At 49.2% G+C, this 26,675-nt stretch overlaps 1 protein-coding gene across 1 annotated transcript; it reads right to left on the bottom strand.

Moving 5' to 3' along the window:
- Positions 1-9,414: 9,414 nt before the first annotated feature.
- Positions 9,415-12,716, bottom strand: LOC123151249 (uncharacterized). The gene is made up of 3 exons (XM_044570994.1): positions 12,155-12,716; positions 11,456-11,990; positions 9,415-10,681 (listed from the first exon to the last, which is right to left on the bottom strand). Exons 1-3 carry the CDS (start codon positions 12,529-12,531, stop codon positions 9,701-9,703), a joined length of 1,893 nt encoding a protein of 630 aa, XP_044426929.1. The 5' UTR covers positions 12,532-12,716; the 3' UTR covers positions 9,415-9,700.
- Positions 12,717-26,675: the final 13,959 nt, after the last annotated feature.

Raw genomic sequence — 26,675 nt, forward strand, 5'->3', positions numbered from 1 at the left:
CGAGGTAGAAGACGAGCCCGGTGAGGTCGTTCGGGGGCTTCTGGAGGGGCGTGGCTCGGTGAGATGGGTCGAGGACGGAGTGGCGGAGCTTGTGGGCTAGTCGGGGAAGCGAGGGAGGCCCGGTGGCCGTGGTGGCAGTGGACGGCGGCGACGAGCGCGCTCGGGCGCGAGAGGGGGAGAGCAGAGAAGGGAGAAGGGGTCGGGAGAGAGTGAGAGAGAGGAGCGAGGGGGCTGCGTGGCTTCACCCGAAGAGGCCAGGGCGAAGCGGCAAGCAGGAGGTGGCCGGGGCGGCGTCGGCGCTCGCCACGCCTCGCCTCTGTCCTTCTGGCGAGGGAGGAAGACGACAGGGGAGGGAGGCGGCGGTGGGCTGGGCCGGAACGGAAGCTGGGCCGGCTCTGCTGCAGGTGAGCGCCAGGTAAGTGGCTAGGCTGCTAGTGGGCTACCAGGTAAGGCCAGGTAAGTTGCTCTGTTTTATATTTCTGTTCTGTTTTCTATTTTTTTTTTTTAAATTTGTTTTGCCATTGTTTTGAATTTAAAAATAATTCAAACAATGCCAAAAACTCCTCTGAATATTTTTGTTTTGCTAGATGGACTTTTCCAAAAGCTCATAAAATATTTCAGGGGTGTTTGAAATTATATTCTAATTATATGAATATAATTCAAATTCTAATAGCTAATGATTTAAATTCAAAGTCCCAAAAATAAATCCTTAAAAATGTTCAATATTTTTGGTTTGGATCAAAACCCTTGCCAAAAATATTAAACATCTAAGAAGAGCATTTTGGAACAATGAATGAGATTTTAGGGTTTTTGCCTTTTTTTTATTTGGGGTTTTGAGGCTTCCAAAGTTCCTCAGTTCAAGTTTCAAAATTTAAACATGATGCAAACACCAGGCAGCACCAGAGGCTAGGGATGTGACAACTCGCCCCCACTAAACAAGAATCTCGTCCCGAGATTCAAGCGTAGGGTAGGATGAAGGGGAACGCAACTAACGCAATCTTCACAATCCAACTTGCACTTCATAGGAACGTTGATTTGATCACCATCTTTGTCTTGATGTCTTGCTCTGAGAACTCTAGCTAACATGACAACGAGAGGGAAAAAAAGATTCTGGAAGGATCGATCTTCTCAAAGGTCGAACAACTCACGGAATGAGACATAGAACCATCTCTCGGGTTGAGACACGAGATACACATCAAGAGGGGTGGAAAGAAACGGATGACGAAGGTTCACTAGATGAACAACAATTCCACACTTAAGAAGGTGGTAAACGATTGTCCACGTAGCGAGGAGTTGAGTTGCCATGATACCACGACGAAACATCCTGGAGGAGGGTGATTCGTAGATTATTTCCTTAAGTGGCAAAAAGAATTACCTTTGATTCAGAGATCATTGAAAACCTTTATACCAGCCTAAGGCAATTCTCAAGCGATCGTTTGGCGGGGGTCGGTAGAATGGCATACTCGGACTTGGATGATGTGGATTACCTTGTTGAAGACAACATAATGGATGAATTTGCTTATCACCGGAAATGAAAGAGACCCATGATAGAATGGCACATTGGCGGTGCAAGCTAGGAACAAAATGCAAATGCTGGGAATGATTCTGGTAACTAGGGAAGAACCCAACAATAGAGAGTGGATTCACTGTTTGAAAAGGTCATAGCATTGTCGAGGAAACTGAGAGGAATCCCAGTTAGAGCCGATGATAACACGTATCGCTTGTGCGTGCTCTCAAGAACTTGAGCATTTCCATAATCATCAAGGTTTTACCAACATCCGTGTCAAGGATTCTGGCAACACAACTTGCTACCATGATGAATGATGACGGATGATGCAGATGCAAAGGAAGATAACACTTTCTCAGATTTCACCCTAGCAATGCCAAGGAAAGAAAATCTGGATGATCGACCGAGAGACATTTAGCACTCCGCTTCTAATGTTCTCCTTGATGTGCTAGTGTATCCCATTCATAGATATGGTTTGATAACTAGAACATCAAGTAAAAGGTCGGACTTCGGGAGCAATAGAATCCATAAGGAACAGTTACGGAGGTAAATCCTACGAAATCCTTATGGGGAGGTGGCCAACTTCTTCAATCAAGATACTACAATAATAGGTCTTTCAGCTGGGTGGTGCTGGCCACGACATCCACTTTACCAGTTATCGAGGAACCAATATTATAGTTCTTGGGGAAATGTTCCAACCATCATATCTGCCTGAGATTCAGATCTGGTTGGTGTCAGGATATTCCAGACTCATCGAGTCTAGGAAGAAAAATGAAAGTTTGCAACACAAATCGACGAGATGACGTTGCGGGATTCTCGGGAAATGAACTACGATAGCAAGCTCCAAAACATGAGTTGGTTCTGCTACAAACATGTGAACACGTTGTCCCAGACAAGCATGCCCACATGGTAGTCTTACAATAAAACACTACCGAGTTCTGGTTGGGAACCATCAGCGAGGATATCGAAGTTCTTTCATAAGTTCGGATTAGCTCTTATGAAGATACTCCTTCTCCTTGAACAAATCAGTCAGTGGCTTGGTGTGCTAGGATACACATATGGAATGAAGGTTGCAAGTCTCCAGACCACAGAATACTTCGCACGTGTGCATGACTGACTTGCGATGATTCCAGAGGAAGCAACATTGACTTTCTCGAGTCCACGGCGGCAACTTGCATCAAATGCACATGAACTAGAGGAAGTCACTTCTTACATCCGAACATATGCTTCATGAGCTAGCATGAACAAATGCTTTCAAAAGTTTCCAACACTAGCTTAATGTTCAGCAAAATTATGGAGAAGACAAGGATGTTGTCAATGGGCACAACAACAATTCATCTGGGTTTCCTTTTAAAAGGAATTCCATAGTTAAGTGAACAAGTGATAGCATTGGTCAGACCCAAAAGATATAATGGTGTATGCTCGAGGGATCAACCACGAGTAAGACAACATTACGAATATCGTTGGTTCTGGTCTGATTGGATGATAGCCCATACTCCAATCAAAGGTTGGATAAAAATGATAGGTCCATTAACTGATCACGAGGTTTAGTCGATGAAAATATCAACTTTCTTCAACACATACAAGACATCCCTTATAATGAACTATATCGGACAAGCTTCTATCTTCCAACTCTCCAAGTTGATGCATAGCTTAACCAACTAGCTCAGGGGTATCCAACACGGATTCTTGGAGAAAGGGTGGTTTACAGGATAAACCAACTTGATCACGAGCTCAACATAACAGTCAGGTGACAACCTGGTGATACTTTCGAGAAGATATCCGGAAAATCACGAACCACCGATATGTTACTAAGATCGAGGACAATCCTGCTTTTCAGGGCAAGACGATATGATCAATAGGGCAAGGATTTGAAATAATCCTAACTCATCGATCGAGGAGTGAACCAGGAGAATGGACTAGGTAGCACGATCAATCTTAGAATGATGATTCACTAACCAACATGCTAAGAATGAAATTATTGTCCTTTAACTACCAAACAATGGAGTTGCTAGCAGTATTGATTTCACACATCACGACTCACTTGTCGACATTCCGGTTGCATCAACACGAAGACCGAGGAATGACTAATGATGGTGAGAAGTATCACTGTGTCAAGAGTTCATAGGATGGTGTGCAATTCCCATGACATTCTTGATATAAAGATGGTAATACTCCAAGGTAGAACAGAGCAAAAGCTGGATTGGCATTTTGATCTGCGGAGTACAATTGTTTTGACCCAATCCTAGATATGGATGAGGTACTGGGGTTTGTTTCTCCTAGTCATTCCAGAATAGAATGGCTTGACGGACCACAAGAGTAATAGGTATCGATGAACGATTGCACGCATACTCTTGACTATCAATTGATAAACGAGGGTCAGAAGACAACTAAAGAGGGACAACTCAAAGGAACATACGATTTTCTGAGTTGTGGATGCATGGTTTAGCATGTCGAACGAAGTTCAACATATTTCTTCCGGATAACCCATGCAGAAAGGTAGAACTGGCAGAGCCACAATATATAATGGAGAACTCATCAAGAATAATCCTGTTGTGATATTTCAGTTCAACGAGGAACTTCTGCCATAAGTAGTTCATGGTATTTGGAAGAAGAAGATACCACGGACTTCAAGGACTATCGCAAAGGTTACTAATATCCTAAAGGCACTAGCAATTACTATCAACATGAAGTAGGTAGAGTGAATCTCGGGTTCAAGAACCCAGGAATAGAATACCTATTACTAAGTAGCATCACGGGATGCTTTCGAGAATGATGGCCAGAATCATCACACTGGGAACACAAATCATGGCTAAATTACTAGATGATCCCCTAAGACACCTAGGGTCATAATAATATCTCCAACATATATGTCAAGGTAACAGAGTACCTCAACTCACTGATTAGTGTGGTTAATCTGGCCCAAAGGAACATTGAAACGGGAGGAAGGAATTTGCAAGTGCATCAGACTGTTTAGAGACCTGAGATGACTCGGACAGCATAACGGCTGTAAATGCTCAAAAAGATTTGAAACATGCTACAAAAATGGTGGCATAGCCACTCAGAGGCACAATATCAAGGTTTGGAGATCAACAGTTAACATACAGAAGTAGTAGGAACTGAACTCAAGCTTAAATCCAACAATCTTATAAGTCTACGGATTAGTAACACATGATCCTGATAGAAAGAAGAGATAGCCTAGTTCTTAATCCCCGTAGGAAAGATAAGATGACTCAGATCAAAAGGGCATAAAGTATAAGGAGTAAAAAGAGTCTTACGTTCCATCCCACAATCAATTCCCTTATATAACTAAAGAATTTCTAGACTCAACTTCGACTAGTTTGGCTTGGTAATCCTACAGGCAGTCAAGCTCTGATACCAACGCTATCAGGACCCCGACTCAATACCACATCGATCTAGCATGTAACACCTCATATCACTTTGCGGCCTCACACACGGTATTCCCACGGGTGTCGCCTTACCTTTACCCGGGACCGTTTGCGCCTGTTGGCACACGTATATGACAGTGTCGCTAGCATCCATATGATAAGGAGCCCGGGCTGACATGGCTAGTCGTAAACCCAAAGTGGCACAAACTTACAGGGACAGGCATCCGTGACCCAGCATCGAACGTGTCGGTCATCAGCGAGTGAATCCAGGCTGTAGCACTGGGCTAGCAGGACTCCGGTGAACCGGGCTGTAGCGGGCTAACAGGACTCCGGTATTCATCGCGTGACATTTCCCCGAAGGGACAGACACAGGAACGAAGAAGGACACATGCTGGCCAGCCTAAGTGTTTTGGAGCAGTAGCAAGCTACCATGGCTCGGTGGAAACACTAGGAGACATTTCCCGGTAAGAGAGGCTACTAAAGATAAACAACTAGATAGTCAGATCCCACACATACCAAGCATTTCAATAACATACACACAATATGCTCGATATGTGCAATACAACATGGCATCACAAAATGACTCTACGACTCAAGTAGTTTATCCAATAGGCTCCGAGGAGCGAGATATTACAAACATGGGTCTCATGACCCAACATTCAGAGCATACAAATCAAAACACAAGCGGAAGCTATCATGTCTGAGTACAGACATCTATAAATGAAAAAGGCTGAGAAGCCTGACTATCTACCAGATCCTGCCGAGGGCACAAGATCGTAGCTGAGGTAACAAGCTAAACGTCGAAGACCACACGGAACTACTAGCGAGACTGAGGTCTCTCTGCAAAAACATAAAATAGGCAAACGTGAGTACAAATGTACCCAGCAAGACTTACATCAGAACTATCTACATATGCATCATTATCAACAAAGGGGATGGTGGGGTTTAACTGCAGCAAGCCAGCTTTGACTCGGTGGCTATCCTGAACTACGACTGCAAGTAACTCTTTTGAGGTGGCGCACACGAGTCCACATATTCACCATATCAATACACCACTATGGATCCGCTCCCGTCTCCCTACGAGAACGCCATCCATAGCACTCATGCTTATCTTGCGTATTTTAGAGTATCCACTTTCACTTGTCTATGAACTGATATAAGCAACCCAGAAGTCCTTTATCGCGGACACGGCTATTCGAATAGATGATGTTAACCCTGCAGGGGTGTACTTCTTCATACATGTTTCCACCACTTAGCGTCTGCACACGACATGTGCTCGGCAGACTTCAAGCGAAAGCCGACGTGGGTGTAGACCACGACCTACCTAAACACTCAAGTCTCTAGTCCAGGTTTATCGCCTATTCGGGTTCCATCCATGAGGAGATCCGGCCGGAGTTTCGCTCACAGCCCCAAACGATGTGAACAGGGTTCCGTGACACCAAACGGGTGCCCGGTATACCCGGCCACGTGCCTACCGCATCACAGCCCACCCCTACGGTCAGCGCTGTCCACGGCCTCCAGCATACTACAAGCACCAGAAACTACTTGCAACTCCTGGACAGAGGACAAGGGTGAATAAGAAGTCGAGCGGGGTCATATTTCAGGGCCCAATGTATGGTAGTAGCTGAATCATGGATCACAAACACAGAACTCAGTTCCTGAGGACGGCTTCAATGAGACAACCCACCATGTACTCCTACATGGCCTCTCACCGATACCTTTTACCAAATCGTGTTCACACACTTAGCTCACACATAGTAGGACATGTTCACACACCTCTGATTCATCCCCGATGAATCAGACCTGACTCAACTCTAAGCAGTAGCAGGCATGACAAACAAACATGAATGAGTAGGCACAACAGGGCTCAAACAACTCCTACTCATACTAGTGAGTTTCATCTATTTACTGTGGAATGACAGGTCATGCAAAGGATAAAGGGGTTCAGCTACCGCAGCAAGTAACAGATGAATCGTTGTTGTCCTAATGCAGTAAAAGAGAGCAGGAGCGAGAGAGTGGGATTGTATCGGAATGAACAAGGGGGTTTTGCTTGTCTGGCACTTCTGAAGATAATATAGTTCTTCATCGGTGTCATCGATCACATCGCCGGAACATCGTCTACCGGGAGGGAACAGATACCGGCAACAAAGAAGAAATACAATCAATGCAATGCACAATATGATGCATGATATGCCATGGCAATATGAATGTGTTTTGAGCTAATGCAACTAGCAACAAGTTAAATGGGGTTGGTTTGAATACAAGATTCAAATTCAAACTCCATATGTGATTATTCAAATGCCATTTAATTGATTGTGCTAAACAGCAGCTATAAGTTGTTCTAACATGCATGAAAATGGTATAGATGGATAGATTGGATTTTTCTGATAATTTTTCATATATAAATTATTTCATTTGGAGTTACGGTTAATTTTCTATGATTTATTGAAGTTTTAGCTATTTCTGGAATTTCCTGATTATTAATAAAATAAAATAAATTCCAGAAAAGGAATATTGCGTCAGCATGGCGTCATGCTGACCTCAGCAGAGTCAACAGGGGCTGGTCCGGGTCAAACTGACCTGTGGGCCCTGCGTGTCAGTGTCTGGACTAACTAACCTAATTAAAATTAACCCTAACTAACTTGGTTAGCCGGGCGGGGCCCGCATGTCAGTGGGAGAGAGGGGAGAGTCAAACCGGGCAGTGGGGTCAACCCACGCCGGTCAAGGGTCAACGGTCGCCGGCGTTTAGCCGACGGCGAGCCCGACGCGGCGGCGAGAGTGGTTTTGGCCGTTTCGGCAACCAAACGAGCCGCGGAGGGTGGCTATGGGTAGCTGGGAACATGCCGCAACTTCTGGTGGAGTCGGTTGGGGTCGGGGCGGCCGGAATCGGCGCCGGCGACGAGCTCGGCGGCGGCCGAAGCTCGGGTGCAAGTGGGGATGGGGCTGCGGTGCGCAAACGAGCGCGGCGAGGTGCCTCGGAGGCTCTACGCGATGCGGGGAGCGCGTTGGGCGCATGCCCGGGACCAAATGGTCACCGGAGCATCACCGGCGACGAGTGCGGGCGGCGGCGCGTGCGGTTGGATGTGGTGCGGCAGCTACAGCGTGCGAGAGAGGGAGCGGAGAGGGGGAGCAGGAGCAAGAGCTCACGGCGATGACGACGGAACGCTCGGCGAGGTCGGGGACGGTCCGGGGCCGACGAATTTGACGGTGATGGCCGGCGGGTCCGAGGTAGAAGATGAGCCCGGTGAGGTCGTTCGGGGGCTTCTGGAGGGGCGTGGCTCGGTGAGATGGGTCGAGGACGGAGTGGCGGAGCTTGTGGGCTAGTCGGGGAAGCGAGGGAGGCCCGGTGGCCGTGGTGGCAGTGGAGGCGGCGACGAGCGCGCTCGGGCGCGAGAGGGGGAGAGCAGAGAAGGGAGAAGGGGTCGGGAGAGAGTGAGAGAGAGGAGCGAGGGGGCTGCGTGGCTTCACCCGAAGAGGCCAGGGCGAAGCGGCAAGCAGGAGGTGGCCGGGGCGGCGTCGGCGCTCGCCACGCCTCGCCTCTGTCCTTCTGGCGAGGGAGGAAGACGACAGGGGAGGGAGGCGGCGGTGGGCTGGGCCGAAACGGAAGCTGGGCCGGCTCTGCTGCAGGTGAGCGCCAGGTAAGTGGCTGGGCTGCTGGTGGGCTACCAGGTAAGGCCAGGTAAGTTGCTCTGTTTTATATTTCTGTTCTGTTTTCTATTTTTTTTTAAATTTGTTTTGCCACTGTTTTGAATTTAAAAATAATTCAAACAATGCCAAAAACTCCTCTGAATATTTTTGTTTTGCTAGATGGACTTTTCCAAAAGCTCAAAAAATATTTCAGGGGTGTTTGAAATTATATTCTAATTATATGAATATAATTCAAATTCAAATAGCTAATGATTTAAATTCAAAGTCCCAAAAATAAATCCTTAAAAATGTTCAATATTTTCGGTTTGGATCAAAACCCTTGCCAAAAATATTAAACATCTAAGAAGAGCATTTTGGAACAATGAATGAGATTTTAGTGTTTTTGCCTTTTTTTTATTTAGGGTTTTGAGGCTTCCAAAGTTCCTCAGTTCAAGTTTCAAAAGTTAAACATGATGCAAACACAAGGTAGCACCAGAGGCTAGGGATGTGACAAAGGGGGAAAAAGTTCAACCGGCATGAGGAAAGTTCAATCGGCGTAGGAAAAGCTTCAACTGGCATGGAAAACAGCTTCAACCGGTGCACCCGATGGCGCAAGCGGTGACGCCGAGAGCTGCGACAACGAAGACGGCCACTGTTGTGTACAGCGACGGCATCCTGAAAACCTGCGAGGGCAGCGAGCCGGCGGTGCTTTAAGGTCGGTCGCCTCAAATAGTCATGACGTGTGTCGGCGGCGCTGCGCTGCGCTATGCATCCTGCTTGCGTTGTGTGTTTCTTTTGTGGAAAAACGAACGATGTGAGGCCTTTGATCTGACGTACTCAGAGGCACCAATCCAACAAGCGGCATGCAACCGGCCCAACTCCACAGGTGACTAATTTGTCAATCTTTTGATCGGTGTGCTTCTAGTATAAATTTTCCAAATTCTAGTCCAAAACATACAGGACAACAGTTCGAAGGGGAACACTGTTTCCCCGAGTCCCACGAGCGGAGAGACGCGCGCAAGTCAGTTTCGTACACCCCCCGTCCAAAAGAAAAACTACTAGAACCCATCCATCGCCCCATTTCCTACAACACTGGAATCAAAAGACCCAGGAGCTCCTACCCTACAACATGTACACACAGCTGAGACTCCGTCGCTTCCTGATGTCTCCCACTCGCTCACTTTTTCCCGCGCTTCCTCGTCGGCCGGTCGTCCTTCGCCCTCTTGGATGGTGGAGGCGTCGGAGGCGCAGCGGCCCGTTTCGGCGGCCGGCCAACGCTTCTCCTCCCTCCTGACGCTGTCTCGGCAGCCTTCTTGGAGCCGGAGGAGCTGCCCGGCTCTTTCCGGCCATCAGCCTTGGCAGCCTTCTTCTGTTCTGTCGCAGAGAGTTTCAGTGTCTCTAGCAACGAAACTCTCTCCGTTGACGGCACTGAGTTCTGCTTCATCCGCTTCAGGAAGTCCACCGCATTCCGCTTCTTGATGACGCCACCTGCTGCTGCCGCCGCCTTGCCACCGCTGCCGCTGCCACCCATCTTGTCAGATTTCTTCGTCCTTTCGTCAGCTGCGGCACTCTCCGAAGCTTTCCCCGTTTTCTGATTTGGAGCTGCGTTCCTGACAGGAGCCCGACCCTTGTTGGTCCTCATACCCCTGGCTTTGTCCTTGGCGCTTCCCTTCTTCTTTCCCTCGTCGAACTCCTCATCTTCATCTGTGTCCTCCTTCTCCACTTTCTCCTTGTTAGCAGCAGCAGCCTTCGCAATGGAGCTCCGCTTCCGGCAAACAATGATGGGCGCGGCCTTCTCGAGGAGCGAACCGGCGACCTCGGCATCCGCCTTGGCCTTCTTGGCGCCGTCCGTCGAGGAGCCACCGCCGACCAGGGGAGCAGCTTTCCCCGCCGTCCCGAGGCCGTCCCTCTGGAGAGTCGCGGAGATGCGCTTGGAGACGAGCGCGCGAGTCCTGGTCGCAGCGGCGTGCTCTGGCGAGCCACGCGGGAAGAAGACGAGCGCGTTGGCGCATAGCAGCAGCAGGTCGCGGTAGAACTCGGAGGCCGACGCGTAGCACGCGCTGTCCGGCCCGCCAGAGGCCCCACCGGATTCCAGCCTGGATCTGATAATCTCCAGGTCCACGTGGCGCCTGATGGTGCCCTTGTACTTGCCGCTCTCCTGCACATAATTTCGGTGGGTCGGTGAGCAGAGAAAGAGAGAGATTATTATACGATACGAAAGAAAAAGTTAGGACCCTCAAAAAAAAAGTTAGGAAGAAAATCAGTTTCAAATAGGAAACCCGACACAGCGCGCATGTGAGACCACGATTCGTTCCCCATTTTCCTTGTGGAGAAAATAGCAGCCAATTTGGAGAAGGTTAGATTGGATTGTATTCTCTGGCGGGGGCAGGCGGCAACTAGTACCAAGTGGCCGACAGGGATGGCCCACCAGCATCTCCAACGAAGACATCGGTATTTGGGACGCGGGGCCCACCACCAGGCCACGCGCACCGCCTGCCAGGCCTTTCTCCAGCTCACCGCGTGTTGGACGGTCCAGATCGATCGCGTTCGTGCCAGTACGTAACGAACGAGACGACGAGACCGTGCGAACAGCCAGATTCCAAGTGCTCTTCTCCCTCGACGAAGATGTGTAGAGGGGTTGTTCCAGTTTGGAAGCAACGCAAACGTGTATGGTCGCGGTTGTATTTTTTGTTGCCTAATAATCAAAATAATTGTTCCGTGATTACGTACTGCCGGCCAACGGATCTCGATGTGGCACAAAGATTGAATTATTTATTGTTAATTTGCTTAATTAATGGAGATAATTATTTAGCTGAACAAGATGATGAATTGAGCATTTGTGCCTTTTTTTTACCGAGGGTAAGGAAGGTGGGAAATGGTAAATAAGAGATTTCTTCCGGGAAAAGAAAAGAAAACGAGAGAAATTTTTTACCTGGCTCTCGAGCCGCCGCTCGAACACGGCGCCGGACTTGCTGGTGCGGACCGACTCGAGGAAGGCGAGGAGCGGCTGGGCCTCCGCGGCGGGGAGGGGCACGGGCGCCGACGTGGAAGCCACGTCACCACCGCCTACCTTCCGCAGCCGGCGACGCCGTTTACGGGACGGGCTGGCCGAGCTCTGCACGTCGCTGCTCTCCTTCACCGCGTCGGCTTCCTTCGACCCGGCCGCCGACTCGCCGGAGGCCTCATCCTTCGCGGCCATCTCGCCGGCGGCCGGCTCATCCTTCACCTCCGCGTCGTGGTCGGCGGCGGCACCGCCAGAGTCGTGCCCCGGCGGTGGCTTCAGATCTGAGGAGTTGGACTCCTTGCATGACCGGGCGGACGCCTCGCCGGAGAGGCCGTTCTCACCGCCGGCCTCCTCCGGCGAATCGTTCCCTGTCTCCCGTTCATCCTTGAACGCCGGCGTGGTCTCGCCGGAGAGGCTCCTCTCCCGTTCCTCCTTCAGCCGTTTCACCTTTGATTGCAATGACCTGGCCGTGCCAACGAAAATAAATAATAAGCATTTTTTTCAAAGAAAAATAAACAGCGACCGACAGATCAGCATCGGACGGCCCACGAGAGGCCGCACTGGACGAACAGGATGAAGCTAAAGGCGTTTGATGTTTCATTTTTATTTCTGGCTGTTATTTTTTACCCGATCGAGAGATCGTATCGCTCGACCTCGCGGCGGAGCTCGGCGACCCGCAACTTCCTGAGCTCATCCACCCACGCGTCGGAGACGGCGGCGTTTGGGTCAGGTTCCCCGCCTCCGTCCTCGTCGGCGCCGGCGGCGAACCGACGGTGAAGGAGGCGGAAACGGAGGCGGCAGCTGGTGGGCGTGAGGCGCGCGGCGGCGGAGGGGCTGCGCGACTGCACCTCCGACGCCACCGACTCCCAGCTCGAGGTGCCGTGGCGACTCACGGCGCACGCCAGCAGCAGCTCCTCGAGAGTCCCCCAGATCTCGCCGCCGGCCGCCGCCGCCGGCGACGACGACTCCGGCGAGACATCGGGATCGTCCGATCTGGCCGCCATCCGCCTCCCCTCCGCCCAATCGCTGCCACGTCGACGCGGTGACCACGGCGAGGGCTCATAGCGCCGCCTCCATGGACGGTGAGGTGCGCTAGGGTTTGGTTGGTCTGTTTTGGCCTCGTCCCGCCCGCCTATTCCCTTCCCCTCTCTGCCTATCTATCTCTGTGTGGTTCGTCTAGGTTTTGGTTCTGGTTCCGCCCCCATCTTTTCGTCTTTTTCTCCCCCATTTTTCTGCCCACTTTCTTTATCTGGTTCGCTTTTTAAAATCTTCAGAAATGGAAGCATCGTGTACCAAGCCCGATTGGGCAATTCTGAGGTTTCGAGGGGGTCTCCTCTGGAAAGTGGGCCTAATTAATTGGAAAATTATTATGGCGCTCGGCCCACATGTCATTGTCCAGCGGAATTGTTTATCTGTCATGTTCTCCCAGGCATCCATGTTGGATGGTGCGGTGCTTTAGCGTGACCGGTAATGCGGCACACCGTGCGGTGTAATAAAGTGCGCACTGACACGTCGGACCCACCATACCTTAAGCAAGGGCCGAGTTGCTTAGGGGGTGTTTGTTTCAGGGACTTTTTAGTCCTAGAGAGTAGAAAAAGTCCCAGAGACTAAAAAAAATCCTTAAAAAGTCCCTAAAAACCAAATAGGAAGGACATTTTTACAGGGACTAGAAAAAGATTCTACTAAAAAGTTCTTTTTGATTAGTTCCTGAAACTAGAAAAAATCGTAGGACTTCTTAACCAAACACCATCTTAACCACTATTCTTAGCTTTAACTCTTGCAGTCTTCATCTAAAGAGAAAGATTACGGTCTTACGGGCGTCTGATTGAGTTATGTGGAACATAGGCAGTGATTGTTTTTCTTTTTTATCGGGCGACTCACTGAATGTAAAGAAAAAATATCAGTACGACATTTCTATCTTGTGAACCGGTGAGCCCTTTTCTTGGTTGCTTCGGTCGTGGCCTCGAGGGAACGGGTCGTGGCGAGGTGGCGAGCATGGTGGATATGTGTCCGGTGTTTTTTCTTTTTTTTTTTTAACTCTGCTCTCCGGATTTTATTCATTCAGTGGTAGTACATTAGAGTATGTAGCAACATAATCCAAACAATTAAAACAAAGACATTCTCTACATACTACAGTTGAAACTTCCTTAGTCCAATTTCAATGCACGACCCCAAATGGACGTCCGTTTCATCCTGATTTCATTCGTTCGAGGGCGGCAAACGGACACACCCGCTTGCGGGCGTGCGGCCGTCGGTGCGCCTAACCAGCCCGCTGCATCCCAGGTCGTGCGGCCGTCGGTACGCCTAACCAGCCCGCTGCATCCCAGGTCGTGCGGCCACCAGTGCGCCCAACCCCCTCGTCGCATCTCAAATTGTCTGTTTTTTCGGATGTGAAATTTAACACACAAATTTAACCACGGGCCAGCGTCCACATCCGGTGTGCATGACACGGTCTTTGTCCTCGTCCAGGACTGCCCGACCAAGGCCGGGTTCCATCCCGCCGGCTCCTCCCTCGGCGCCTTTGCCCGCATGTCCTCCATGGCCTCCTCCTTGACATAGGTGTCGAGCTCGGGGAAGGCGACGTCGCCGATCGCTGACAGGGCCATCATCTCCTCGAGGCCCTCCCATTGGTGCTCGTCGTGGGTGTGGAGGGAGTCCACCATCACCAGCCTCATGAAGTCCTCCTCCTCGGCCGTCAATGGCTCGGGTGGTGGCGAGGACGAAGACGATGACGGTGTTGGAGTGATGCCGCGAACCAGCATGCGCCCGTGCGGCTGGGGAGGCTGGAAGCGCGTGCCGCGGTCAGAGTGCGCGCCGCGGGCTCGGTGGATGGACGACGAAGTACGACTGTCGACGGATGTCATGCTCGTCGCAGAGCCACATATCCCATAGCGGCGAGTCAATGGCGTACCTCCAATTGTCGATGAGGTCTGGCGGTAGGCGGGCGCGGCGTCGGTTGATCTTCTCCCGGCGGGCATGGCCGCTCACCGGGACCGGCGGGATGGGCACCCGATCCACGAAGAGGTGCGAGTTGTTGAGGATGTCCACGTCGCTCCACGGTAGCGGCGTGCACGTCTCCCAATACCTCTTGTAGATCTCGTACTTGACGTACGGCCGCTTACGAGGCGGGACGCCGTCCGGCGAGATATGGAACATGGCTGGTGGAGGCGGAGGTGGAGGCGAAGGCGGAGTAGTGGAGTGGCGACGGCGGCTGGACGACGTCCCGACCTCGGGGTCGTGCCTCGTCTTGCGGGCGGGGAACCAGTGCCCACCATTGTCGCGGGGAGGTGGAGGAGAGGCGGGCTAGGGTTTGGTTGCCGGGCTTCAAGGAGGCACGCATCGCCGGAATAGGGAAGTGGGAGTATGGACTCCCACCGGTCCATGGTTTCCACATTAAAAAGGACACCAACCACTCGGCGGGGTGGCTGCCAGGTGGGGTTGCCCGTGCGTGCGCCGTAAATGTGGGCGGTGGCTAGTAGGTGGGCGGCTAGCACACGTGCCCGAGACGGATGTGGAGCAGGCACGTGGGCGTCCGTTCATCATCCCTGTGGACGCAAATCCGGCGCATGTTTGAGACGAAAATGGGTCGGGGCGGACGTGAAACTGAAAGAAAATGGGGATGGGGTCGCGCATTGGGCCGTCCGGTCTGTCTGTTTGGGCCCAAACGGACAGATAGTATGGGGTCACGCGTTGGAGTTGGCCTTAGGGCATCTCCAACGGAAACCCGCAAAAAACTTCACGTATCCATCATGCGGACAGGTGGTGCCCCATCCACGGACATGAATGCGGGAAGTCGACATCCAATGCTAGCCGCATACATTTCAAACTATTTTTTAACAAATCAGATGAAATTCCTGCAAACACGGTCGGATTTCGTACAAACATAACGGATTTCTTACTATCGACGTTTTGGGAACGGGGGTCCCCAGACTTGCCTGCCTGCGGCCCGCGGCGTGGCTGAGCCAGCACGCCGTACGACCCATCTTCACGAGCAAAGCACTCAAGACCCTCGCGAGGGGCCAAGCCTCGCGAGGCGGACGACGCAGGACCTCCTCTGGGGTGGCCTAGCTGGGCAGGCTCATGAGGAGCGGAGATATCAAGGCGGGGCGAACCTCACGAGGCTTTTGTGACGTGAGCCGTGACGATCGACACCAGGCGGGCACCAGCGCGCACAACGTCCTTGTTTCCTCTTTGGTGCAAAGGGGGCAAGCGCAACCGTAGAGTACCGAGGCATCAGGCAAAGGTTGCCATTTCGGTGCAACAAGACCAAGACCAAGGACTGCAAGACGGAGGTCATCGTGGAGCCCGGAACAGCGTCACCACTAGAACTTTGTGCAGGTGAAGACTACTTTTGTCAGGATAGGTTGTACTAGCTACCCCCCTTCAAATTAGCCCGCCATTGTTGGCTCCCTTCCCGCTCGATATTTGGGAAGAGGACCAGGGCCTCTATAAATAGGACTAGCCAACACAGTGGAGGGGACAACTGGGCTCGAGAGAGAACAACTTAGCTCGAGGAGACGACTGAGCTCGAGAGAGACCACCTCACACACAAGCTCACCGAGCCCAAGAACGCCTCAACCACAGGAGGTCGTTCTTCCCTTGTATTGTTCATCATCAGCCCAAGAGACAATCCACCACCACCACACTGGACTAGGGTGTTACACCGCAACGGTGGCCCGAACCAGTATAAACCCTGTGTCCATCTGTGTAGTGAGTTCGTCGAGTTCGTCCGCGTGATCCTAACAAGTTAGAGCGTAGATCGGTTGGAGGGATAGATTTCGCGCACACCCCAGTGTTCGAACCTTAAGGGTTTGCCGGGACCCCAACCCCGACATTTGGCGCGCCAGGTAGGGGTGCGTTGTAGCTTCCTCTCTGTCGCTCCATCGCTCCGTCGCCCCGTCGTCTCCATGGCGGACGCTCGCCGTGCTCGAGATGAGCGTGGGGCCGCCCTCGCCGCCCGCATCGCTCAGACGGCACCCGTCGGTGGGCCGCCTCGTCGATCTCCGTCCCCCGCCGCCAACGCAGCCACCGGCCCGGTGGGAAACGAGCAGCAGGCGTCCTTGCAAAATCCTTCGGTGCGGCAGGGCAGCCGCACCGCTACTTCATCACTCGCTCCTGCTGGCTCTTCGTCTCACGCGCACCGCGCTCCCCTGGAGGTGCGGGCCGCGCTCATCGCGGCAAACGAGCTCCTATGTTACCGCCCTGTCGACGACGTCTATGAAGAGTGGCTCGACCGCATCACCGAGCTCGTCCGTGCCGCGGGGGGCTCTCTGGCGCCGTCTCACTCTCTGCCTCCCCCTTAGCAGGCTGTGGGCAACGGGGCCCATGGCGCACCTCCACCACCCCGACCCCAAGATGGTGCCTTGGCACCAAGGCGCGCGCCTCCGCGACGCGATCCGCCGCGCCCGGCGCCCGCGCGTGAAGAAAGGAGCCGCCAAGAAGTCCCGCGACCGCGAGAAGCCGCACCAGCGCTCCCCGCGCCACCTCGTCAAGACCACACGCCGCCTGCAGTGGCGCAGCGTGGACCTCGCCAAGACCAAGATCCGCCCCCGAGGCGGGCCCCGACAACCATGGCAGGCTGCCGCGCCTTCACCCCTGAGCTGCGTAGCGTTACCTGGCTAGGCAAGTTCAAGCCAGATCTGCCTCCACGGTACGACGGCACCGCCGACCCCGTGGAGTTCCTACAGCTCTATAAGTTGAGCATTGAAGCGGCCAACGGTGACGAGAAGGTCATGACGAACTGGTTTCCCATGGCTCTCAAGGATGGGGCCCGCTCCTGGCTCCTGAACCTGCATCACGGCTCGATCTCCTCCTGGAACGAGATGCGCGACCGCTTCGTCGCCAACTTCCAGGGCACTCGTGACCGCACACCGGTCGCGGGCGACCTATGCCGCATCAAGCAACAGCCAGAAGAGACCCTCTAGAAGTACATCCAGCGCTTCAACAACACTCGCCTTAAGATTCCCAAGGTCTCGGACGAGGCCATCATCTCCACGTTTTCCGACGGCGTCCACAAAGTCAAGATGAAGGAAGAGCTGGCCATCCATGAGGAGCTCTGCACATCTCAGGAGCTGTTCAACCTGGCGACCAGGTGCACAAGAGCTGAGGAGGGGCGCCACTCTCTCCTGGAGCTGCCAGCTGTAGGAGTGGAGGAAAAGAAGGCCAAGGCCAAGGATGTGAAGCGCAAAGAGGCACTCGTGCTCGCAGCGGAGCCCGACACCAAGCGAGGCAGAGATCAGCCCGAGTAATCCAAGAACGGTCGGCCCTTCTGCGCCTTTCACAACCTGAACACCCACAACACCAGCGACTGTCAAGAGCTTAGAGCTATTCGAGAAGGACGCTTCGACTGACGCCTCGAGCGCAGCGACCGGGGCTACGGCCGCGGAGGAGGACGCGGAGGCAGACGCTGGGACGACCATGGCCCGCGCCAGGAGTGGCGCGACCGGCCTCGCGAGGACCGCTGGCAGGATCAACCTTGCGAGGGCGCCTGGAGGGACCCGCCTCGCGATGATCGCCCCCAGGGCAACGCCGGTCTTCCCCCGTTGCCGCCGCCAAGGAGGAATGACGATCATCACCAGGATGAGGGGGCTGGGGGCTTCCAGGAGCCGCGCGCGGTCGCTTGCATCCTGGGCGACGCTCAAGCCCTAGCCTCTCAGCGCATCTTCAAACAGTTCGCTCGCAAAGTAAATGCGGCGCTCTGCTACGTCTTGAGCTTGCGTTGGTTTTCCCCGAAAAGGAAGGGATGATGCAGCAGAGTAGCGTAAGTATTTCCCCTAGTTTTTGAGAACCAAGGTATCAATCCAGTAGGAGGCCACGCTCAAGTCCCTCATACCTACACAAAACGATAGCTATTCGCAACCAACGCGGTCAAGGGTTGTCAATCCCTTCACGGTCACTTACGAGAGTGAGATCTGATAGATATAATATTTTTGGTATTTTTGGTATAAAGATGCAAAGTAAAAAGTAAAAGCAAAGTAAAAAGCAAAGCAAGATTAAAGTGATGGAGATTGATATGATGAGAATAGACCCGGGGGCCATAGGTTTCACTAGTGGCTTCTCTCAAGAGCATAAGTATTCTACGGTGGGTGAACAAATTACTGTTGAGCAATTGACAGAATTGAGCATAATTATGAGAATATCTAGGCATGATCATGTATATAGGCATCACGTCCGTGACAAGTAGATCGAAACGATTCTGCATCTACTACTATTACTCCACTCATCGACCGCTATCCAGCATGCATCTAGAGTATTAAGTTAAAAACAGATTAACGCCTTAAGCAAGATGACATGATGTAGAGAGATAAATTCATGCAATATGAAATAAACCCCATCTTGTTATCCTCGATGGCAACGATACAATACGTGCCTTGCTGCCCCTTCTGTCACTGGGAAAGGACACCGCAAGATCGAACCCAAAGCTAAGCACTTCTCCCATGGCAAGAACTACCAATCTAGTTGGCCAAACCAAACGGATAATTCGAAGAGACTTGCAAAGATAACCAATCATACATAAAAGAATTCAGAGAAGATTCAAATATTATTCATAGATAGACTGGATCATAAACCCACAATTCATCGATCTCAACAAACACACTGCAAAAAGAAGATTACATCGAATAGATCTCCACAAGAGAGGGGGAGAACTTTGTATTGAGATTCAAAGAGAGAGAAGAAGCCATCTAGCTACTAACTATGGACCCGAAGGTCTGAGGTAAACTACTCACACTTCATCGGAGGGGTTAGGATGATGTAGAAGCCCTCCGTGATGACGGCCCTCTTCCGGTGGAGCTCCAGAACAGGGCCCAAGATGGGATCTCGTGGATACAGAAAGTTGCGGTGGTGGAATTAGGTTTTTGGCTCCCGTTCTGATCGTTTGGGGGTACGTGTGTATATATAGGAGGAAGGAGTACGTCAGTGGAGCACCGAGGGGCCCACGAGGCAGGGGGGCGTGCCCTAGGGGGGGCGCCCCCACCCTCATGACCTCCTCTTTGACTCCTTGGAGTAGGGTCCAAGCACTAGTGCAGAACCGGGCAATAGCACTGGTTCGTAAGGCCCTTTAGTGCCGGTTTCATAACCGACGCTAAAGTGTAGGCACTAAAGTGAAGGAAATATGCCCTAGAGGCAATAATAAAGTTATTATTTATTTCCTTATAATCATGATAAATGTTTATTATTCATGCTAGAATTGTATTAACCGGAAACATAATACATGTGTGAATACATAGACAAACAAAGTGTCACTAGTATGCCTCTACTTGACTAGCTCGTTAATCAAAGATGGTTATGTTTCCTAACCATGGACAAAGAGTTGTTATTTGATTAACGAGGTCACATCATTAGTTGAATGATCTGATTGACATGACCCATTCCATTAGCTTAGCACCTGATCGTTTAGTATGTTGCTATTGCTTTCTTCATGACTTATACATGTTCCTATGACTATGAGATTATGCAACTCCCGTTTGCCGGAGGAACACTTTGGGTGCTACCAAACGTCACAACGTAACTGGGTGATTATAAAGGAGCATTACAGGTGTCTCCAAAGGTAGATGTTGGGTTGGCGTATTTCGAGATTAGGATTTGTCACTCCGATTGTCGGAGAGGTATCTCTGGGCCCTCTCGGTAATGCACATCACATAAGCCTTGCAAGCACTGCAACTAATATGTTAGTTGTGAGATGATGTATTACGGAACGAGTAAAGAGACTTGCCAGTAACGAGATTGAACTAGGTATTGGATACCGACGATCGAATCTCGGGCAAGTAACATACCGATGAGAAAGGGAACAACGTATGTTGTTATGCGGTCTGACCGATAAAGATCTTCGTAGAATATGTAGGAGCCAATATGGGCATCCAGGTCCCGCTATTGGTTATTGACCAGAGACATGTCTCGGTCATGTCTACATTGTTCTCGAACCCGTAGGGTCCGCACGCTTAAGGTTACGATGACAGTTATATTATGAGTTTATGCATTTTGATGTACCGAAGGTTGTTCGGAGTCCCGGATGTGATCACGGACATGACGAGGAGTCTCGAAATGGTCGAGACGTAAATATTGATATATTGGAAGCCTATGTTTGGACATCGGAAGTGTTCCGGGTGAAATCGGGATTTTACCGGGTTACCGGAACCCCCCGGGAGCCATATGGGCCTTCATGGGCCTTAGTGGAAAGGTGAAAGGGCAGCCCACCAGGGCTGCACGCCTCCCCTCTTCCCCTAGTCCTATTAGGACTAGGAGAGGTGGCCGGCCACCCTTCTCCTCTTTCCCCCTTTGGGGATTCCTAGTTGGAATAGGATTGGAGGGGAGTCCTACTCCCGGTAGGAGTAGGACTCCTCCTGCGCCACCTCCTCCTGGCCGGCGCCTCCTCCCCCCCTTGGCTCCTTTATATACTGAGGCAGGGGCACCCCATAACACACAAGTTGACACAAGTTGATCCACGTGATCTATTCCTTAGCCGTGTGCGGTGCCCCCTGCCACCATATACCTCGATAATACTGTAGCGGAGTTTAGGCGAAGCCCTGCTGCTGTAGTTCATCAAGATCGTCACCACGCCGTCGTGCTGACGGAACTCTTCCCCGACACTTTGCTGGATCGGAGTCCGGGGATCGTCATCGAGCTGAATGTGTGCTCGAACTCGGAGGTGCCGTAGTTTCGGTGCTTGATCGGTTGGATCGTGAAGACGTACGACTACTTCCTCTACGTCGTGTCATCGCTTCCGCAGTCGGTCTGCGTTGGGTACGTAGACAACACTCTCCCCTCGTTGCTATGCATCACATGATCTTGCGTGTGCGTAGGAAAATTTTTGAAATTACTACGAAACCCAACAGTGGCATCCGAGCCTAGGTTATTGTTGTTGATGTTATCTGCACGAGTAGAACACAAGTGAGTTGTGGATGATACAAGTCATACTGCCTACCAGCATGTCATATTTTGGTTCGGCGGTATTGTTGGACGAGACGACCCGGACCAACCTCACGCGTACGCTTACGCGAGACCGGTTCCCTCGACGTGCTTTGCACAAAGATGGCTTGCGGGCGACTGCCTCTCCAACTTTAGTTGAACCAAGTATAGCTACGCCCGGTCCTTGCGAAGGTTAAAACGGAGTCTATTTGACAAACTATCGTTGTGGTTTTGATGCGTAGGTGAGATTGGTTCTTACTTAAGCCCGTAGCAGCCACGTAAAACATGCAACAACAAAGTAGAGGACGTCTAACTTGTTTTTGCAGGGCATGTTGTGATGTGATATGGTCAAGGCATGATGCTGAATTTTATTGTATGAGATGATCATGTTTTGTAACCGAGTTATCGGCAACTGGCAGGAGCCATATGGTTGTCGCTTTATTGTATGCAATGCAATCGCGATGTAATGCTCTACTTTATTACTAAACGGTAGTGATAGTCGTGGAAGCATAAGATTGGCGAGACGACAACGATGCTACGATGGAGATCAAGGTGTTGCGCCGGTGACGATGGTGATCATGACGGTGCTTCGGAGATGGAGATCACAAGCACAAGATGATGATGGCCATATCATATCACTTATATTGATTGCATGTGATGTTTATCCTTTTATGCATCTTATCTTGCTTTGATTGATGGTAGCATTATAAGATGATCTCTCACTAAATTATCAAGAAGTGTTCTCCCTGAGTATGCACTGTTGCCAAAGTTCGTCGTGCCCAGACACCACGTGATGATCGGGTGTGATAAGCTCTACGTCCATCTACAACGGGTGCAAGCCAGTTTTGCACACGCAGAATACTCAGGTTAAACTTGACGAGCCTAGCATATGCAGATATGGCCTCGGAACACGGAGACCGAAAGGTCGAGCGTGAATCATATAGTAGATATGATCAACATAAACGATGTTCACCATTGAAAACTACTCCATCTCACGTGATGATCGGACATGGTTTAGTTGATTTGGATCACGTGATCACTTAGATGACTAGAGAGATGTCTGTCTAAGTGGGTGTTCTTAAGTAATATGATTAATTGAACTTTAATTTATCATGAACTTAGTCCTAGTAGTAGTTTGCAAATTATGTTGTAGATCAATAGCTCGCGTTGTTGCTTTCATATGTTTATTTTGATATGTTCCTAGAGAAAACTGTGTTGAAAAATGTTAGTAGCAATGTTGCGGATTTGATCCGTGATCTGAGGTTAATCCTCATTGCTGCACAGAAGAATTATGTCCTTAATGCACCGCTAGGTGACAGACCTATTGCAGGAGCAGATGCAGACATTATGAACGTTTGGCTAGCTCAATATGATGGCTACTTGATAGTTTTGTGCACCATGCTCTTTGGCTTAGAATCGGGACTTCAAAGACGTTTTGAACGTCATGGACCATATAAGATGTTCCAGGAATTGAAGTTAACATTTCAAGCAAATACCCGAGTTGAGAGATATGAAGTCTCCAACAAGTTCTATAGCTAAAAGATGGAGGAGAATCGCTCAACTAGTGAGCATGTACTTAGATTGTCTGGGTACTTCAATCGCTTGAATCAAGTGGGAGTTAATCTTCCAGATAAGATAGTGATTGACAGAATTCTCTATTCACCATCACCAAGTTAGTAGAACTTCGTGATGAACTATAGTATGCAAGGGATTACGAAAACGATTCCCGAGCTCTTCGTGATGTTGAAATCGACGAAGGTAGAAATCAAGAAAGAGCATCAAGTGTTGATGATTGACAAGACCACTAGTTTCAAGAGAAGGGCAAAGGGAAAGAAAGGGAACTTCAAGTGGAAAGACAAGCAAGTTGTCACTCCCGTGAAGAAGACCAAAGCTGGACCAAAGCCTGAAACTGAGTGCTTACACTGCAAAGGACTGGTCACTGGAAGAGGTACTACCCCAAGTGATTGGCGGATAAGAAGGATGGCAAAGTGAACATAAGTATATTTGATATACAGATTATTGATGTGTGCCTTACTAGTGTTTATAGTAGCCCCTGAGTATTTGATACTTGTTCGGTTGCTAAGATTAGTAACGCGAAACGGGAGTTGCAGAATAAACAGAGACTAGTTAAGGGTGAAGTGACGATGTGTGTTGGAAATAGTTCCAAGATTGATATGATCATCATCGCACACTCCCTATACTTTCGGGATTAGTGTTAAACCTAAATAAGTGTTATTTGGTGTTTGCGTTGAGCATGAATATGATTTGATCATGTTTATTGCAATATGGTTATTCATGTAAGTTAGAGAATAATTGTTGTTCTGTTTTCATGAATAAAACCTTCTATGGTCATACACCCAATGAAAATGGTTTGTTGGATCTCGATCGTCTCATACACACATTCATAATATTGAAGCCAAAAGATGCAAAGTTAATAATGATAGTGCAACTTATTTGTGGCACTGCCGTTTGGGTCATATCGGTGTAAAGCGCATGAAGAAACTCCATAAAGATGGATTTTCAGAATCACTTGGTTATGAATCATTTGATGCTTGCAAACCGTACCTTTTGGGCAAGATGACTAAAACTCCGTTCTTCGGAACAATGGAACGAGCTACTGACTTATTGGAAATAATACATACTGATGTATGCAGACCAATGAGTATGCAGGCTCGTGGCAAGTATCGTTATTTTTTGAACTTCACAAGATGATTTGAGCAGATATGGGTATATCTACTTGATGAAACATAAGTCTGAAATAATTGAAAGGTTCAAAGAATTTCAGAGTGAAGTGGAAAAATCATCGTAGCAAGAAAATAAAGTTTCTGCGATCTGATCGCGGAGACAAATATTTGAGTTACGAGTTTGGTCTTCAATTAAAACAATGTGGAATAGTTTCACAGTTCACACCACCTGGAACACCACAATGGAATGGTGTGTCCGAACGTTGTAATCGTACTTTACTAGATATGGTGCGATCTATGATGTCTCTTATCGGTTTACCACTATCGTTTTGGGCTTATGCATTAGAGACAGCTACATTCACGTTTAATAGGGCACCATCTAAATCCGTTGAGACGACACCGTATGAACTATGGTTTAGCAATAAACCTAAGCTGTCGTTTCTTAAAGTTTGGGGCTGCGATGCTTATTTGAAGAAGTTTCAACCTGATAAGCTCAAAACCAAATCGGAGAAGTGCGTCTTCATAGAATACCCAAAACTGTTGGGTACACCTTCTATCACAGATCCGAAGGCAAGATATTCGTTGCTAAAAAAATGGATCCTTTCTAGAGAAGGAGTTTCTCTCGAAAGAAGTGAGTGGGAGGAAAGTAAAGCTTGATAAGGTAATTTGTACCTTCTCCCGAATTGGAAAGTAGTTCATCACGGAAATCAGTTCCAATGATTCCTACACCAATTAGTGAGGAAGCTAATGATGATGATCATGAAACTTCAGATCAAGTTACTACAAAACCTCGTAGGTCTTCCAAAGTACAGTCCGCACCAGAGAAGTACAGTAATACTGTTCTGGAAGTCATGTTACTAGACCATGATGAACCTACGAACTATGAGGAAGCGATGATGAGCCCAGATTCCGCGAGATGGCTTGAGGCCATAAAATCTGAGATATGATCCATGTATGACAACAAAGTATGGACTTTGATTGACTTGCTCGATGATCAGCAAGCCATGTTAAATGAATGGATCTTCAAGAGGAAGACGGACACTGATAGTAGTGTTACTATCTACCAAGCTCGACTTGTTGCGAAAGGTTTTCAACAAGTTCAAGGTGTTGAATACGATGAGATTTTCTCACTCGTATCGATGCTTAAGTCTGTCTGAATCATGTTAGCAATTGCCACATTTTATGAAATCTGGCAAATGGATGTCAAAACTGCATTCCTTAATGGATTTATTAAAGAAGAGTTGTATATGATGCAACCAGAAGGTTTTGTCAATCCTAAAGGTGCTAACAAAATGTGCAAGCTCCAGCGATCCATCTATGGACTGGTGCAAGCATCTCGGAGTTGGAATATACGCTTTGATAAGTTGATCAAAGCATATAGTTTTTGTACAGACTTATGGTGAAGCCTGTATTTACAAGAAAGTGAGTGGGAGCACTACAACATTTCTGATAAGTATATGTGAATGACATATTGTTGATCGGAAATAATGTAGAATTATTCTGCAAAGCATGAAAGGATACTTGAATAAAAGTTTTTCAAAGAAAGACCTCGGTGAAGCTGCTTACACATTGAGCATCAAGATCTATATAGATAGATGAAGACGCTTGATAAGATTTTTCAATGAATACATACCTTGATAAATTTTTGAAATAGTTCAAAATGGAACAGTCAAAGAAGGAGTTCTTGCCTGTGTTGCAAGGTGTGAAATTGAGTAAGACTCAAGACCCGACCATGGCAGAAAATAGAAACAGAATGAAAAATCATTCCCTATGCCTCAGTCATAGGTTCTATAAAGTATGCTATGCTGTGAACCAGACATATTGTATACCTTGCTCTGAGTTTGGCAAGGGAATACAATTTTGATCTAATAGTAGATCACTGGACAACGGTCAAGAATATCCTTAGTAAGGACTAAGGAGATGTTTCTCGATTATGGAGGTGATAAAAGAGTTCGTTGTAAAAGTTACATTGGTGCAAACTTTTATACCGATACAGATGCCTCTAGGTCTTAATCTGGATACATATTGAAAGTGGGAGCAATTAGCTAGAGTAGCTCCGTACAGAGCATTGTAGACATAGAATATTTGCAAAATACATACAGCTCTAAATGTGACAGACCCGTTGACTAAGCTTCTCTCACGAGCAAAACATGATCACACCTTAGTACTCTTTGGGTGTTAATCACATAAGCGATGTGAACTAGATTATTGACTCTAGTAAAACCCTTTGGGTGTTGGTCACATGACGATGTGAACTATGGGTGTTAATCATATACAGATATGAATATTGGTGTTAAATCACATGCTGATGTGAACTAGATTATTGACTCTAGTGCAAGTGGGAGACTGAAGGAAATATGCCCTAGAGGCAATAATAAAGTTATTATTTATTTCCTTATAATCATGATAAATGTTTATTATTCATGCTAGAATTGTATTAACCGGAAACATAATACATGTGTGAATACATAGACAAACAAAGTGTCACTAGTATGCCTCTACTTGACTATCTCGTTAATCAAAGATGGTTATGTTTCCTAACCATGGACAAAGAGTTG

This window comes from Triticum aestivum, chromosome 7A (genome assembly GCF_018294505.1).
Source record: "Triticum aestivum cultivar Chinese Spring chromosome 7A, IWGSC CS RefSeq v2.1, whole genome shotgun sequence".
Taxonomy (NCBI): Eukaryota; Viridiplantae; Streptophyta; class Magnoliopsida; order Poales; family Poaceae; genus Triticum; species Triticum aestivum.